Source organism: Hipposideros armiger, unplaced genomic scaffold (genome assembly GCF_001890085.2).
Source record: "Hipposideros armiger isolate ML-2016 unplaced genomic scaffold, ASM189008v1 scaffold_125, whole genome shotgun sequence".
NCBI lineage: Eukaryota > Metazoa > Chordata > Mammalia > Chiroptera > Hipposideridae > Hipposideros > Hipposideros armiger.
The window spans coordinates 1,149,234-1,165,919 of NW_017731475.1; the positions used below are offsets into that span (position 1 = coordinate 1,149,234).

General features: G+C 43.8%; 2 protein-coding genes and 2 long non-coding RNA genes across 5 annotated transcripts in view; 2 read left to right on the forward strand and 2 right to left on the reverse strand.

Annotated features, from left to right (window-relative positions):
- The window catches only part of LOC109385779 (uncharacterized), a 7,017-nt gene extending 2,014 nt beyond the window's left edge, over positions 1–5,003 (reverse strand). The window contains exons 1-4 of the long non-coding RNA XR_002124684.1: positions 4,902–5,003; positions 3,124–3,405; positions 2,259–2,442; positions 384–471 (exon numbers count right to left, since the gene is read on the reverse strand). This is a non-coding gene — a long non-coding RNA (uncharacterized LOC109385779). The remainder of the gene's footprint in view (positions 1–383; positions 472–2,258; positions 2,443–3,123; positions 3,406–4,901) is intronic.
- Positions 5,004–5,072: 69 nt separating this feature from the next.
- On the forward strand, positions 5,073–10,100 carry RPL24 (ribosomal protein L24). The gene is made up of 6 exons (XM_019648345.1): positions 5,073–5,163; positions 5,285–5,360; positions 5,930–6,040; positions 8,826–8,962; positions 9,256–9,319; positions 9,976–10,100. Exons 1-6 carry the CDS (start codon positions 5,159–5,161, stop codon positions 10,054–10,056), a joined length of 474 nt encoding a protein of 157 aa, XP_019503890.1. The 5' UTR covers positions 5,073–5,158; the 3' UTR covers positions 10,057–10,100.
- On the reverse strand, positions 7,367–15,372 carry LOC109385778 (uncharacterized). 2 transcript variants are annotated; one of them, XR_002124683.1, is made up of 4 exons: positions 15,283–15,372; positions 11,905–13,718; positions 11,369–11,446; positions 7,367–8,000 (listed from the first exon to the last, which is right to left on the reverse strand). It is a non-coding gene; the product is annotated as an uncharacterized LOC109385778 (long non-coding RNA). The 2 variants fall into 2 exon arrangements; XR_002124682.1 differs by lacking the exon at positions 7,367–8,000 and having other exon boundaries at positions 10,206–11,446.
- The window catches only part of ZBTB11 (zinc finger and BTB domain containing 11), a 31,044-nt gene continuing 28,266 nt past the window's right edge, over positions 13,909–16,686 (forward strand). Inside the window, exon 1 of the mRNA XM_019648344.1 lies at positions 13,909–15,963. Within this exon, the coding sequence (XP_019503889.1) occupies positions 15,654–15,963 (310 nt within the window). The 5' untranslated portion in view covers positions 13,909–15,653. The remainder of the gene's footprint in view (positions 15,964–16,686) is intronic.

The following is a 16,686-nucleotide window of genomic DNA, read 5'->3' on the forward strand; positions in this document are numbered from 1 at the left end:
GGCTGCTCAGCTCGGGCTGACTCGAACCACTGTTGCTCAGAGCTCAAACTCTTGAGCGAGCTCTTAACCAACTGAGCCACTCAGCCGGCCCCAATCATTTTATCTTTGAATTTGCGTTTTGTAAGTGAAGTACAGTGGGATAATAGAGTGTGCACCCTGGGCTTGGAGCCTCAGCTCACATGTGGGCCCACTTCCTGGAGCCTTCTCATTTTCTAGGGATGGGTCCTGGAGAGTCGCTGGGTCTACAATCTGCTGATGCCAGACTCCGCCTCTCCCTCCCCTCTCTCCAAAGCTGGCAGCACCAATATGTATTCCACAAGGGGCTTGATGCCCACTTCCATCCGGTCTCCAGGTACATAACACATCCTAGGGTATTGCCGTACCTTGCATGTTCCAGTATATGCATCAAGTTCCAGAGCAGATCCTTGGGCACCTATGAGGGCCTGCACAGGCCCCAGCAAATGTCCTCACCTGAGGAAGCATGATGTCAAATAGCAAATGAAAAAAATACAATGAAAGGTCAAGAGACAGATTGCAGAAGAATGGAAATAGCTTAACATTTTAGCACCTTTAACGGCATCTTTTTCCTGATCTTTGTAAAAAGGACCCCACACTTTCATTTTACACTGGGCCCTGAAAATTATTTATGCACCTGTCCATAGGTGTTCTCCTCCCCCCCCCCACCTCCTTCCCCCTTCCTTTCAATTTACATGCTGTTGAAGGAATTAAGTCACAGGCTGGCCCAGTGGCACGTTGCTTGAGAGTTGGCTTGGGATGCCAACTCTGAGCAGCAGGGCTCTGGTTCAGATTCCACATTAGGGCTAGTGACACTGAGCCCTCTACAGCTAAGATGGTGAATAACAGTTCAACCTGGAGCTGGGCTGCTGTAAGTCACAGGCGACGGCGTAGGCTGGAGTGGAGCTGCAGTGGGCTCCCATAAGCTACTGTGAGCGGTGGCAGCCGGCACGAGCTGCCAAGAGCTGCCGTGAGCGGCCATCCAGTGGCCGGCGACCGATCTGCCTCACCCAGGAAGAGTGCAATGATAATACCAACATGGGCCAGTGAAGCAACATCCTCCACAACTAGACTGAAGAACAAAAGGACAGTAACTTGTCTGTTCCCCTTCCCCGATTCCCCAATAAAATCTTAAAAAAAAAAAAAGAAAAGAAATTAAGTCCCCCTGTAGATGCCAACTGCATCCCGGTGGTTATTTCACATGTCTCTCTATCCCCTATATTTCATAAATTAGTAGTTAGATGTGAAGACTTGATTAGAATTTTGTTCTGTATTTTCTTTTTTTTTAAATTATTTTTTTATTTCTCAATTGCAGTTGACATTCAATATTGTATTAGTTTCAGGTGTACAGCATAGCAGTTAGACATTTATATAACTTACAAAATGATCCCCCCATAAGTCTACTACCCACCTGGCACCATATGTAGTGATTACAATATTATTGACTATATTCCTTATGTTGTACTTTACATGCACCCCGATGACTATTTTGTAACTACCAATTTGTGCTACTCAACCCCTTCACCTTTTTCACCCAGCCCCCTAGATTTTTTTAAAGAATTCTTTACAATTTTTAAGAATACTTCATATTTTTTCATTTTAATAATACTTTATAATTTTAAAGGAAGTTTCATAATTTTTAATGCTGTATAATTTTTTTAAAGAATTTATTGGGGAATTGGGGAAGGGAACAGTGTTGGGGAATTGGGGAAGGGAACATTGTGTTTTTCCAGGACCCATCAGCTCCAAGTCAAGTTGTGTCCTTCAATCTTAGTTGTGAAGGGTGCAGCTCAGCTCCAAGTCCAGTTGCCGGTTTGTTTGTTTTTTCAATTTAGTTGCAGGGGGCGCAGCCCACCATCCCATGCGGGAGTCGAACCGGCAACCTTGTTGTTAAGAGCACGTGCTCTCACCAGCTGAGCCACCTGGCCACCTGCTGGCAGCTGAGCTCGGGCGCAGCTCACTGGCCCATGTGGGAATCGAACTGGCGACAGCGTTGCTCAGAGCTCACGCTCTAACCAACTGCACCACCCAGCCAGCCCAATGCTGTATAATTTTTAAACCTAGCAATTTTCTAACCCAGTTTCTAGGCAGTGCTTTCAAAGCCCTCCCTGAAGTCAATGCCTGACAGTCTTAGGATGGAGCAGCGGGCTGGGAACTATGGTAGTATATTCTAAAAGAGGCAAGATCCTTCCTATACCTGAGAAGAGAATGTTATTGGAAGAAAACACTCAGAATGCACTTACTTGGTTTCTAGGGGTGGTAAACACAGAGATGCACTTTCCAGATCCCTTTTCAAGCAAGGGCTTGCTGTCCAACAATGGGCATTGTGGTCAGCAGCACCCTCCAGCTGTCAAGCAGGGTCTGGCTCAGCTGCTGAGAACCACTGTACTTAGGTCACGACTCTCTGGGACAACCCACATCTGGTGACTAAGCAAAGTGGGGTTATAAAGAGGGTTGATCATTTGGTCCAACATGGGATACTCTGACAGGCAATGATTGTTCCAGAGCTCCTGGCAGGGCTGACTGATGTTTAGTTGGGCCTGCAATGTATTTAACTTCTTCTGCCTAATACTGCTTTCTCCCCCTCCTTTCATAAGACTTGATCCCTAATAAATATCTTGCACCCTAAATTCAGTCTCAGTAAATGCTTCCAGAGAAGCCAGCCCATGAACTAGGTGATATTATCCCATATATTCTACTATCTACTACTATAAGTGCATTACTCCTAAAATACAACCTATTCCAAACACTCTTCTGAACTTGTTTAACTTCCCACTACACTGTTCCACCTTAATATTCTATGGGCATCTTAAAATTAGTCTTTCCGAAACTGACTCTTTCCCCCACAAACTTGCTCCTTACTTTTATCTGTCTTTTGATGAATGATACCACTATTCACTAAGTCCCCATCTTCACAACTTTCTTACCTCTTGTATTATCTATTGCTATGTAAACAAATTATCCCCAAATCATCGTAGTTTAAAACAATAAACATTTATGATCTCACAGTTTCTATGGGTTAGGAATTCAGGAGGGTTTATCTAGGTGGAAATTGGAAGAGTAAGGAACATGGTCTGCCCCCAGAGCCTCTGGAGGGAGCACAGATACCTTGACTCCAGTCCAGCGAGGCTGATTTCAGACTTCTGGCCTCCACAATTGAAACAGAATACATTTCTGATGTTTTAAGCTATCAAATTTGTGATAATTTGGTACAGCAATCATGGGAAATTAATACAGAAGGTGAAGTATGTATAAAATGTGAAGAAGCAGTGAAGAGAAGAATGCCCTGTTCTCAGGAGATATATTGAGTTGAGAAGAGTGCCAACTTTGGTTCAGAATCGCTTCATAAATCAGTAAGAGAATGGAGTCCAGTCCAGCTGAGCCTTTTGCCTATAAAAGAGAATGTAAGGATAAAGTCAGCAAAAATTTATGGATGGTGTTGGAAACTTGTGCTTTATGACACAATGCAAAATGGTTTTATGTTTCTGTATAACTGCTTCTTATTCTAAGAATGTTTGAGCACAATTTCAGGTGTGATATACACAATGTGTTGCAAAGAACCATGAAATGCCAGCTCAAGAATGCCCTCCACAAAAGAATAAAAAGACTGAAATCCTTAATACCCACCTTCCTGTTTTATCTCCACAGAGCTAGTCAAGCGAAATACAATTTTGAAGACCAATAAAGCAAAATTTTTCTAAAAATTTTTCTAAAATGCTTGGGAAGTCTATAAATTCTGGGTCTCTGTGGAGCAAACAGGACCAATTCTGCAGGTAAATCTTGCCTCCACCCTCTACTCATATCCAGCCTGACTCAGAGCTTATAGAAGACAGGACTATAGAGGGAAAGAAAAAAAAATTTTTTTTAATGATCAAACATTTGTTTAATCAGCAGTGATTTAAAACAAAGAGATTGCATGAATGTCAGGGTTGATTACCTTCATCGAGCCATGAAAGCCTGAGGAATTTATCTGCCTATAGTCTATTTAGACAACATCTTCCCAAAGTATACCAGGTATTCTCAACAGCTGTTCAGATTTGGTCAGGCTGTCAGATCTCTCCCTGTTGCTTTGCTTTTCAGTTCTATCTAGATCTCTGCTAACTCATTCTTAAGACTGGTTCCAGCAAATTGTACAGCTTTCTTAACATTAATCAGCCACCGTATTGGATTTTCCAAATCTCTTCAACCACCTACTTAGTTTTTAGGGTAAGCAGCTTATAGAGATAGCATAAATCAATCATTACATTTGTTTCCTAGTATTGCCTCTTGCTATTCCTCATTCATGGTATGCTGAAGTATATCTAGCATTACAGAAGTCTCAAGAGATTGAGGCGTTGACCTTCGGATGGGTCTGGTCGGAGCTCTCTTTTCCAGGACCCCAGGAAAGGGCTTTGCCCTTCTTCTGTGCAACCGCCAGCCCTAAGCTCCAATAGGAAACAGCCCCACAGTCTAGCTCTTCCCCATCGGCAGTCGTCATTTTTGCAGCACTAAGGCGCTTACAGTGCTTACGTAATAGGGATTTTGTAAATTGAATGAATTAATGTATGTAAATGCTTTAGCCTAAGTCCTGGCACAGAGAAAGCACTCCATGAACTCTATAACTATAATTAAAGTAACGCGCCATCACGCACAAGTCAACTCGTACCGCTTGGGAGCCAGTTCAGATGTCATTTTTTTTTTTTTTTGCAAACGGTGAAACTAATAAAATTTAATGTTGTTGATTGAGGAAATGGGCCCACACGGAGGGCACAAATGTGATTTTAAGTTCTACCTGCGGGGTATTCGTCTGTGGGTCACTAAACTATAAGAGGGAGAATTCACATTCCTGCAGCAGGATGATGGCTCTAGGACATTTGACTGTAGGAGAGAATGACTCCGAAACCAACCTCCTGTCTGCCTGCGTGACTGTCACCTCCCTCTCAACCCCAGAGCCTCCGCCAACACTTGCAGAATTACTCGGGAGGAAGGCGGCCGCCGCTAAAACCTATGTAGACAAATCGCCTGGTTGTTGTGACGTCATCACCGAGCGCCCGGGTTAGAGAAGGGAATTGGGGGAGGAGATTGGCTCCCCTTGACCGTATAAGGCCTCTACCCATGATCCTCTCCTCTTCACCATTTTTCCTTCTTTCGGGCGGCCGCAGCCATGAAGTAAGCAGGCACCCTGCATCCCAATCCGCTTCCATCTTCGGGCCGATCTCCTCTCGGGCGTCCCGCGTATGGCTTTTTGCCATAGACACCCTTCCTAATGGGCATTCGCTTTTCGTTACAGGGTCGAGCTGTGCAGTTTCAGTGGGTACAAGATCTACCCCGGACACGGGAGGCGCTACGCCAGGACCGACGGGAAGGTGAAAGGCCGTGTCGGCTATACGCGATTTTTACTCTTAACAGGAAAAACCGGTTTAATTCGGTCTAGGCGGTTTCATTTAACACATCATTCGTGGTCCCTGAAAGGCTTGCTTCGGGGACCCTGTGTGTAGTGGTTGTAGGGATCAGAAACATCTAAGTGAACCATTCTTGAGCTTTGATGTAGTGTGAGTCAGGTCGAAAATTAATGTCCCGGAGTGAGGGAAATGGGCCATCGAAGTGTCTGGGTGTTTTATGGACACCAGGTCCTCTTGGAATCCCGGAAGGGACAGGAACTAGCTGCCTCCCGGAATTTGACATCCCACCCTCCTGTGACATGAGTTGAACTTTGCGTGCTCTTGAGGAAAGACAGGCCCAAATGCAAAGATCTTGGAGGTGCCACCCAGTTAACTGACAGTTGTGTGACACAAGCTGTTTGGTCTCTGAGCCTCGATTTTGTAAAATGACAGGATAGAACAAGAATATTAATTAGCCAAGGATTTCAAGCTCAGCCTTTTCTACTTTGTATAGTTGAGTAGGTAACTTCTATACTTTGAATTTGTCTCGACAGGTTTTCCAATTTCTTAATGCAAAATGCGAGTCGGCATTCCTTTCCAAGAGGAATCCTCGACAGATAAACTGGACTGTCCTCTACAGAAGAAAGCACAAAAAAGGACAGTCGGTAAGTGAAATGCACTTCGATGTTGTGGGCTATCTCTTAACTTGTTTAAACTCTGACCATTGGTTGCTGCTCTGTAAAATTGTAACTAAATGAAATAGTATGTGAATGTGCTCCTAAACTGCAAAGCTTCAGTGAAGTGAAAATGATTGATATTAACCGTGACTCCTTATACATCTTATTAGGCTTAAAGTAAATACCAAGTTGAAATTTGAAAGCATCCCTTTGCCCAAGTCAGATAAATTACATGAAGCATACTTGGGTTATAGGGCACCATGGAATTGTTTAAGGTGTTACAGTGGGTGGGAACTTGGTTTTGATTATTATGTTTATAGGATTAGTCCTAATACAGATATCAGTGGAATCTTCCAGCATACTAGTTTGTTCTCAAGAAGACTGTGTGTGTTTTTGAATGCTTTTTTAGCTCGATGGAAATTTTCGAGAAAAGGTTTAAGTGCCAAGGCAGTAGGGTTAGTATCCAGGAGGCTTGGAGTGTTTAGACTCTTGAATGAAAGACATTACTAGGTATTGTGGGAGTTCAGAGGAAGGAGAAATGTGGGTTTGACACATCCAATAGGGTAGCTGTTATCAAAAAAGGAAAATTACAAATGTTGGTGAAGATGTGGAGAAATTGGAACCTTTGTGCATTGCTGCATGTTAATATGGTACAGGTATTGTGGAAAAGAGTTTGGCAGTTTCTCAGAAAGTTAAAGAATTAAAGAAAGTTAAGAATTATTGTATGACCCAGTAATTCCATTTCTAAGTACCTAACCTAAGAGAATTGTAAGCAGGAACTTGCACAGATAACTTGTACACTGATGTTCATAACACTTATTCACAATCGCCAAAAGGTGGAAACTATCCAAATGTCCCATTAGTGGAAGAGAGGATAACAAAATGGGATATATAAATAGCATGTTATTCAGCCTTAAAAAGCTGACAGCCAGCCAGCATGGATGAACCTTTAAGACACTAAATGAAATAGTATCTTAAGATGCTAAATGAAATAAGCCAGACACAAAAGAACAAATATTGTATGATTCCACTTTTATGAGGTACCTAAAGCAGGCAAATTCATAAGACAAAAAGTAGAGGTTACTAGTGGTGGGTTGGGGGAGGAAGAGATGGGGAGCTATTTTTTGTTTGTTTGTTTTTTAAGATTTTATTGGGGAATCGGGGGAAGGGGAACAGACAAGTTGCTATTGTTTTGTTCTTCAGTCTAGTTGTGGAGGACATTGCTTCACTGGCCCATGTTGGTATTATCGTTGCGCTCTTCCCGGATGAGGCAGATCGGTCGCCGGCCTCTGGACGGCAGCTCACACCAGCTGCCGGCCACACATGGTAGCTTATGGCAGCCTACGCCGTCGCCGGCCACTCATGGCAGCCCAGCTTGGGGAGCTATTATTTAATGGATGCAGAGTTAGAGATGATGAAAACTTTCTGGAGATGGATAGTGGTGGTTATTGCACATAATTGTGTGTGTGTTTAATAAGACCGTTGAATTATAAACTTAAAAATGCTTTAAATGGTAAAGTTAATGTTATGTATGTTTTATCACAATAAAGAATATTTTAAAAATGGATTTGAAAAAAGAAAAAATATAAACAAGTAAATAGTCACATTTTCTACAATCAGATTTCATCCTGGTAAAAAGTTTAAAGTAAAACCACTTTAAAGTGCATTTTAAACGAGCATTTTAGTTAAACACAGACGTGCCCTATTTTCTCCATATATTCTGGTGAAAATTTTAAAGATATTAGGCAGTTCTTCAAGTATATTTTAATTTTTCTTGGACTAAGCGGTGTGCTGAAAGATATTTTTCCTCATAAGCACTGTAGTATAGGTGTCCAATATAAAATCTTCAGCAAACATTTGAATTGTGCTGTCTTGATTCCCTGACGCTTGGTGGCTTTCCTGTCATATGTGATTTTCTAACTTGATTATTTCTCCCAGTGACCGTACTCTGAGTAAAAACAAACAAAATAGGTGAGTTGAGGTTTGATCATTCTTTTCCAAAAGTACCGTATTTGCCGGCGTATAAGACGATTTTTTGGCCCTGAAAAATATGCCTCCAAGTGGGGGGTCGTCTTATACGCCAGGTACACTTCAGATAGACTGCCCATAGTGCTTGCCCCGTGCCATAGTGGCCTCCCGATGCCCGCCCACTTCATTCCACATACTGTTCAGGCATCAGCAGCGCTGCTGGGTGTATGCTCGGCTGTTATGCGATTTTGCTGTTATGCGATTTTACCACACTCGCAAAATTGCACACAGCCGACCATATAACAAACTCTGTATTTTGAGTGGAAATGTTAGGGGGTCGTCTTATACGCCGAGTCGTCTTATACACCGGCAAATACGGTAAATTCTTTAAATGGTCTAAGATCACTTTTAAAGTACTATCCAGTTAGCTTCCTCAGAATTTGACCTTTTGTCTCTTTAAAGTAGTAAAAAATGGCCAGGATTTATAACAGATGGTTTAAACAATCCATAATAAAAAGGCCCAAGAGAGGGCTCCCCTGTTCCCTTATGTGATGCTATAACTACAGCTGGAAAAGTACTGGCACCTGATAGTACTGGTACCCTGACTTCCACCCTCCAGAACATGAGAAATCAATTTCCGTTGTTTATGTGCCTCTTAGTCTGGTATTTTGTTACAGTAGCCCAAATGGATTAGGACAAATACTAATCTTAAAAGACTTCATATCCCCTGCCTTAAACACTTACTCATTACCCAAATTCATGAAGCAAGGTTCATTAGTGTGCTCCCCATCTTTTTGTTTTGTAGGAAGAAATTCAAAAGAAAAGAACCCGCCGTGCAGTCAAATTCCAGAGGGCCATCACTGGTGCGTCTCTTGCTGATATAATGGCCAAGAGGAATCAGAAACCTGAAGTTAGGAAGGCTCAACGAGAACAAGCTATCAGGTGAGGAAGCCTTCATTGTGAGCGTTATTTAGGTTTAATAAGTTTATAATACAGTCTAAATGATTTGTTGAAATTTCTATATGCAATTAAAATGATTGTGCATTTCTGTATGTTACACTGACTTGGTGGTTAATGACATTTATTGACAAACCCTTTGGATTTATCCTAAAAATAATTGGAGATCAGGAAGGAATATGATAATTCTATTTTTCCAAAACACTCTAGTTCCCTGTTAATAAGCTGTACCCTTAAGGAGTAAAGTGCTTTGCCTTAAGTTATTTTTAATCCCACAGGGCTGCCAAGGAAGCAAAAAAGGCTAAGCAAGCATCTAAAAAGACAGCAATGGCTGCTGCTAAGGTAATTGTGGGATTGGCTTGAATTTCTTGTTTCAAACAACAGGAAAGTCTTTTTTTTTTTTTTAATCCAAATTGTGGTAAATGAAAGTTTCAAGTTTTTAAAGAATTTGGTGCAAGTCTCTAATGCCGCAGTTCTCAACCTTCCTAATGCCGCGACCCCTTAATACAGTTGCTCATGTTGTGGTGACCCCCAACCATAAAATTATTTTCGTTGCTACTCTATAACTGTAATTTTGCTACTGTTATGAATTGTAATGTAAATATCTTTTTGTTTTTCGATGGTCTTAGGCGACCCCTGTGAAAGGGTCGTTTAACCCCCAAAGGGGTCACAACCCACAGGTTGAGAACCGCTGCTCTCATGGAAATAATGTTCATAACTGGTTTCTGCGTGTTTTGTTTCTTAAAGTTTATTTTGAAATAATTTGTTATGTCTCCTTAGCTCATCAAGTCTATGACAGTACCTTTGTCTTTCATTTATATTTCATATAAATGTGGACTTGTAACTTTTGGGGAGGGTTCTTAAGATTAATATTAGGAATGCCATTAAATAGAAAAGCAGTCTAGGGTACATGCAGAATTTGGACATAAGGGAGGGGTAGCTGGTTAGAAAAGAAAGTTGCATGGGATAATACCACATAACATGTTATCTTTTTACAGGCTCCCACAAAGGCAGCACCTAAGCAAAAGATTGTGAAGCCTGTGAAGGTTTCTGCTCCCCGAGTTGGTGGAAAACGTTAAGTTGGCAGATGAAAATTTAAAATAAAGATCTGACTATAACTAGATTGTGGCAGAATTTTGTAAGAGTACATTTTCTGGAGTAAGACCTCCTAATGTAAGCCTCTTAGGTGGAGAGATGTTACACAAAATGATGTCAGCAAGATCTGTATGGTTAAATGCAAGTTTTGCTCACCTCAGATGTAAGGGCATGTTACACAGACTACACTGTCTTTAACTTTTTGGTTATAGCTGTAAGTACTAGGGTGCTGTGTAGATTTAGTCTAGGTTGATTGCTAAAGAGGCACTTTTCCCTATGATTTGCAGAAAGTAAATCTTTTTAATGAATTATTTTCTTAAATTATTCTTTTCCATAAGTAGACACATTTATTTTATATTGGGTTTGCCTTTTGTTTGCTTTTATCTCAACCTCTTATTATTAGCTAATAGCTGAGTTATAAGTGCTTAAAACTATCAACCGTATTAATCTGCTCTTGATTTCAGATAAGTTGAAGAGCACAACTTCTTGAGTAGAATGTACTTAGAAATTCCCAAAGCAGTTTGTTGAGCTGGGAGTTTGACAGAGCCATAGTTTAAATTGAAAAAAATGCCTGAGTAGCCTGCTAATTTTCAAGAGGTATATGTATATAAAATGTGATATGGAAAATAGTAATCATAATTTATGTTAAGAATAGGCTTGACTTCTACAGAAAGTAGATCATTACCACATGCAGGGATACAACAGCACCAAATTGTAAGGCTACAACAGCGAACAAGCCACATCCTCTTGAGAAACATGCTTTTTTACATATAGGAATATTAGCTGAAGGCAAAATCGGACATCAACATTTCCCCCCACCTCTATTCTATCCGAGGGAATGAAATTGATCTATTCTTTCTAGTGCATGTTAAATACAGGCGTTGTTCTAGGTGTTGGGAGTCACAAATCAATGAAACAGTCGCTTCGGGGAGACTTAAGCTAAGAAGATATGTAAAATCAACATAAATATGCAAGACATACTGATTAGTTTTTGCTTAGAAATACTAAGATTTTGCTTGAAAAAAATATTGTAAGGTGTTCTTTATGAAAATAAAGGGAAAATTAGATTTATTGGCTGTGAACAGGGAAAGGTAAAAACCAATCAAAATACCCAACTTGAATACAGAGCTACAGAGTCTACTTTTTGAAGACAATAAAAAGTCTCCTTAAAGCACTACTTTTCTAGTCTAAAGGTCTTAATAAAGGAGAACTGCCGGTTCTGATTACCCATAAATTCTGGGTAGCCTGCAATCCAAAAAGAGCTAGAAAAAAACTATCCCAGATAGTCCCACTCACATTTGTGGAGACAGAGGCTCCCCCAGTTCCTGTGGCTTGTCCAGATTTCCTCAGGTGATCCCATTGCTTTGCTATTTTCTTAGCATAAAAACGGGAAGAAATCACAAAGGAAAAGATAGATTCAACCTCAAAAAAATTGTAGTTTCTATATGCCAAAAAATATTTTACACAAAGTTAAAATGCATATTACAAACTCATGTCAACTATCACAATGTTAATTGGCTTATATATAAAGAACTCAAAAATGATTAAGATTGTCCCAATAAAAGTTAGCCAAGAATATAAATTGATAATTCAGAGGACAAATAGAAATAAATATGCATTAAATGTAAATTTTTCACTGAAAAAAATTTAAAAATGGGATACCAAAATTTAATTGAATAGCAAAAAAATTATTTTTAATGTCACTGCTCATGCACGTTTATTTTTATTTACATCTGTTGGAGTCCTGGCCTGTACTTCATTTTATACTATATTAACTTTTGTCCTCTCATTGTAAGTTTTCCAGGAATGTTATTTTAATGGCTGTGTCATACCTGACCCATGAAGAAAGGTGGTATTGACCCAGCAATCCCTTGTCGAAATTTTGTTCATACCATTTCCACCACTGACATACCATTGCCCTGAACTTCATGTATGTGGATATTTGCTGCATTTTGGATGGCTTCCTTAGATTCCTAGAAGTGTAATTGCTGGATTAATAGGCATGAAAAATAGGTTTTCTAATCATTTCCAAATTACTTTCAGGAAAAACTCAACAGCACCACCCCCACCAGCCTTTCTCATTGCTATGCTGGCAACATTATTCTTTTTTTCTAATTATTTTCAAAAACTTAATTACTTTTTGAGTAGATGATGCATGACACACATAGGTTACAAACCACAAACTCCCAAAGGGTAAGTGGTGAAAAGTCAGTCTCCCCAATACCAGTTCCCTCCCCAGAGAGAATGTAACTCTTCCTGTGACCTGGTCACCTCCATCTGGCTTGTATGTTTGATCAGCCTTTACAAGGACTTTGCTTGCTTGCTTCTTTGGGGGTGGGGGTGGTTACATCTTTTTCTACAACATTTATAGGAGCTTTCTCTTTTTATTGTAAAATACACGACATAAAATTTGCCATCTTAACCATTGTCAAGTGAATAGTGGTATGATGTGCACTCACATTGTTGTGCATCCATCTCCAGGACTGCCATCTTCCCAAACTGAAACTGTCCCCATTAAACAACTCCCACCCCAGCTCCTGGCACCCACCATTTGCTTTCTTTGCTGGGAATTTAAGGACCCCATGTGAAAGCACTTCTAGGTCTTGCTGTGTTCTTTTTAATGCCTCATTGTTTTCCGTGTTTATTTCTGTCTACCTAACCTGCTGTCACCACCACCCAGGAGAACCTGTGGGATCGATTCCTGGGGGTGGACTCTGAGGAGCAGGTCCTGACCACTGTGGGCCCTGCTGACTGCCCTAGGAGGGTGTGATAACAGCTGTTCCCTAACGGTGGGGGTGGCACCCCACCTTGACTTTGCACCGTGTTTTCAGCCCTCTAGTGGCCTCCAGTGCCCGTATCTGGAGACTGCTGCCCTATGGCCCTGGCCAGCAACCCCCTCCCGACCTGTTTCTCTTCCAGACACCCACTAGAAGCAGACATTCATTTTGGAGGTTCTACCTGGGTGCCTCAAGTATTGGAAGTTGCATGGTGGTGGGTGTCTATGTGCAGGACGGCTGGCTCTGCCTGTGGGTCTACTAGAACCTCTTCCCAGGGAAGGTGCCTGTCCCAGCTGGCCAAGTTAAGGCCACCTCCATCCCCACCAAAACAGGACGAGTGGGTGACCAGCGCGCCATCGCCGGGGGCGCAGGACTACACCAAGAGCAGAAAAACAACAGGAGCGCCATCTTTGTTCAGTGTGGCCTTGGGCCTGCGCCTGGGTTTTATAGCCACGCCGATCTTCACACCGCCTTCTCCTGACGTCACCTTGCGTCCCACTCGCGTCCCTCCTGACCTACTTGCCAGGAGGCTCTTTTCCCGGCGCTCCTGAGCCACCTTTTCGTACGCCCTTCCCTATACCCTTCCTCCGGTGCCCACGCCCGTCCTTGCCCCTTGTAGCGCCTGGCTCCCTCTCCCCCAACGCGGAGCCTTCATTACACAGATGGAGCAAGGGGAAAGGGGTGGGAAACGAGAGTAGGTAGGGGTTTCGGCGGTAATACTGCAGCCCAGGATCTTCATGCTGCAGCTGTTCCCTTTGCTGCCATCTGATAGTTGTGAGCACAGGACTTCAGGGAAACATCTGCTGCAGGTGGCCTAGGGTAAGGGCAGAGGTGAGGCTCCAAGAGGAAGGATGATTACACGGAAGATTCTGGGAAACAGGAAGATGGAAGTGCTGTCAGACTTAGTAGCTAGCACCCCCTCGTCCCTCCTAGGCTGTTGTCTGTCTCCTCACTGCCGTCATTATGGAAGATTTTAGTCCCTCCTGCTGCTGGCACCACTACATCTGTTCTCACAGGACAGTTTAACTTTTCCGCGGAAGACAATTGGACCACCTGTAAAACATTTTATTAAAACGTGTCTCTGTATTGGCCCAAAGGCACAGAGGAGAATCCAAGTATTAGTGAGCTTCCTTCTCAGTGCTTTAACGGGTTGTGTTTTGGCAGAAACTGTATTGGGTGTAGGGGGATTTCTTTAACTTTTCTTTGCTATTCCACCGCTTGTTTACTTACAATTTTATTTTAATCTTCTTACCTTTTATATATTTTTTCTTTATATATTGAGTTTTAAAGGGCATGATTTCATACAGAGGAGTGGTAGTGCTGGCACAGCACATACACAGCCCTTGGAAGGTGGGTTTGGACATCTACCCAAGGCAGGAAGGGTGTATCCACCTAATTCTTTCTCTCCCCATCTGTAGTCCGTCTGCGGACTGAGTGACCCTAAGTAAATCCCAAGCCTGGCAGTTCTCTTTCCTCGGGGCCTGGGAGCTCACATACCTATCCCAGTATCTTTCAAGGAAGTTGTCTCAAGTATGTGGGTCATCTGTAAATTCTTGCAACCCCCACCCCAATTACCATGGAGACGGTGCATCCTGTTTTGTGAGCCCATTGCATTCACCTATCTGCCCCTCTCCTGTGTCCACAAAGCTCAAGGGGCCTCACCCATCAACTGCAGACTCCAGGGCTAGTCTGGAGCTTGCAGGCCCCAGCGAAGCAACAGTAGTGCCAGACCCCTGCTGCTTAGGAATGTGTCAGCCTGTGGCTCTTGTCTGCACTGCAGATACAACCCAGAGACCGGTAACCAGGGCCACTGCTCTGGATTACAAGCTAAAAATCTGAAATTGCTCCTACACTAAATGTTGGAAAATGCCTTTCAAGTCTCCTAGACCTTTTGTGCATTCAGTATATGTTGGGTGTAAGTGTATACTAAAAACATGCAAATGAGCTATAAGAAAATAGTGCTAACTATTCTCACTCCTTGCCAACATAATTACCTTCATATGTAGAAAATAATCACTATATAAACTGATCATTGCAGAAAAACCCCGACTATTCATGGGTAGTTTGGAGCCAGTGGTTTTAAGTTTAGAAATTACAATCGCTTCTATCATCGAGGGACTTAGATTTTTATAACACTAACTAGGAGCTACATTTCCGTGTGAATGGGGTTTCTTTGCTCGAATTCATAGGCTAACATCATACTTGGAGTCTTAAAACCTGACACTTTTATGTTGTCGGTCTCAGAAGGTAGATGGGTGGAGTGGTGGGGCACTGACTCCTTCAAACCTTGGGCTATCTCGGACGGGATAACAATTGCCCACCTGCTCCTACACGTGCTTAGAGCACGGGAAAGAAGGGTAAAAATAAAACGGGAAACTGCCAGGACTTAAGATGTCTGGTCAAAGCCACTTCGCTCTCCCAGGAAGAGCCTACCCGCTTCCAAAATGTCCTCCCGCAGTTCTGACGACACTCGGTCGGCTTCATTAAGCCGGAAAGCCAGTGATCCAATCAGGTCTCAGTTCCCTCACCCACTGCCCTTCATTTACGTCACTTCCGGTGGTGCAGCAGCCATTTTGTCAGTCGCCAGTGGATCCCGCGCGCTGGAGAAGTGCAGTTCCCCCTGGTTACTAACTCGTCAATTCTCCCTTCGCGCTGCGGGCGCCGGGGCGCCGTCGAAGAGCACTCACCACAGACATAGCCGTTCCTCCCTATAGTGTAGCTGCTGCTGTTACATCCGCTTGGAGCTAGTGCGTTGTCTTCCTCCCCCGCCACTGACAGGCGCCCTCAGGGAGCCGCCGTCAGCGATGTCAAGCGAGGAAAGCTACCGGGCCATCCTGCGCTACCTGACGAACGAGTGCGAGCCGTACGCGCCGGGCACCGAGGGCAATGTCAAGCGTAAAATCCGCAAAGCGGCCGCCTGCTACGTGGTGCGCGATGGGACCTTGTACTACCAGCGGCGGCAGCGGCACCGCAAGACCTTCGCGGAGCTGGAGGTGGTGCTGCAGCCTGAGCGGCGCTGGGGGCTCATCGAGGCGGCGCACCTGGGCCCGGGCGGCACTCACCACACCCAGCATCAGACCTGGCACGACTTGTCCAAGACGTACTGGTGGCGAGGTAGGATCTCGCCCGCGGCGAGGCGGGTTGGCGGCTTGTTGCCCAGGCAAGGCCCGCTGTCGGAGGCGGGCCTGTTAGCAGAACCGCGAGTTTGAGAGTCCCTCACCCTGCTTCCCGGACGCCCCTCGCCGCCGACCCAGTCTACGCTGGGCTTTGCAGCGGCTGCCAGGCGGAGCCGAGAGTGTGAGGGACACGAAAGGAGCCGCACTTCCCACAGGAAGGAGGCCGGGGAAGCTGGGGGCGGGCCCTGGCCCGGGGTGGGGCGAAGGGGGGGCTTTGCCGGGGGCCGGGCCAGCCGTGGGGGAGGGGCCGGGACGCGCGAGCTGCGCCGGGTCCTCCTCCCGCAGCACCTGAGCCGGTGGCTCCTTCCCTTAGGGGAGGCTTCTGGGCGGGGGGCGGCGGTTAGCGGGGTTGCGTGTTGGGCCATCTAAGATCCTGTTTGTGCTGTAGGTTTGGGGGAGTGACAGTCGGCCAAAGGCCGGGCTCCAATCTCCAGTGCATTCTGTTAGGGTTTTGGCCAGCGCGTTTTTCTGGACCCTTTTACTCGTATTCCTCAAATTGTGCTGCTGGGTTGTAAATAAGGAATAGTGCAATTATGTGCAGAAATTATTTGGAGTAACTGAAAACCATCACCTTGAACCTTGTTTTTAGGGCAAGAATTCGATGTAAAGAATAGCAGATGCTCTTAGTTCTGAATGTTTCATATTCTTCCCTTGAATACTG

Bases quoted from the DNA above. Each gene is read 5' to 3' on its own strand.
- RPL24 (XM_019648345.1), top strand. The intron at 8,963-9,255 runs GTGAGGAAGCCT...TTAATCCCACAG, and splicing joins CAACGAGAACAAGCTATCAG to GGCTGCCAAGGAAGCAAAAA. The intron at 9,320-9,975 runs GTAATTGTGGGA...ATCTTTTTACAG, and splicing joins CAGCAATGGCTGCTGCTAAG to GCTCCCACAAAGGCAGCACC.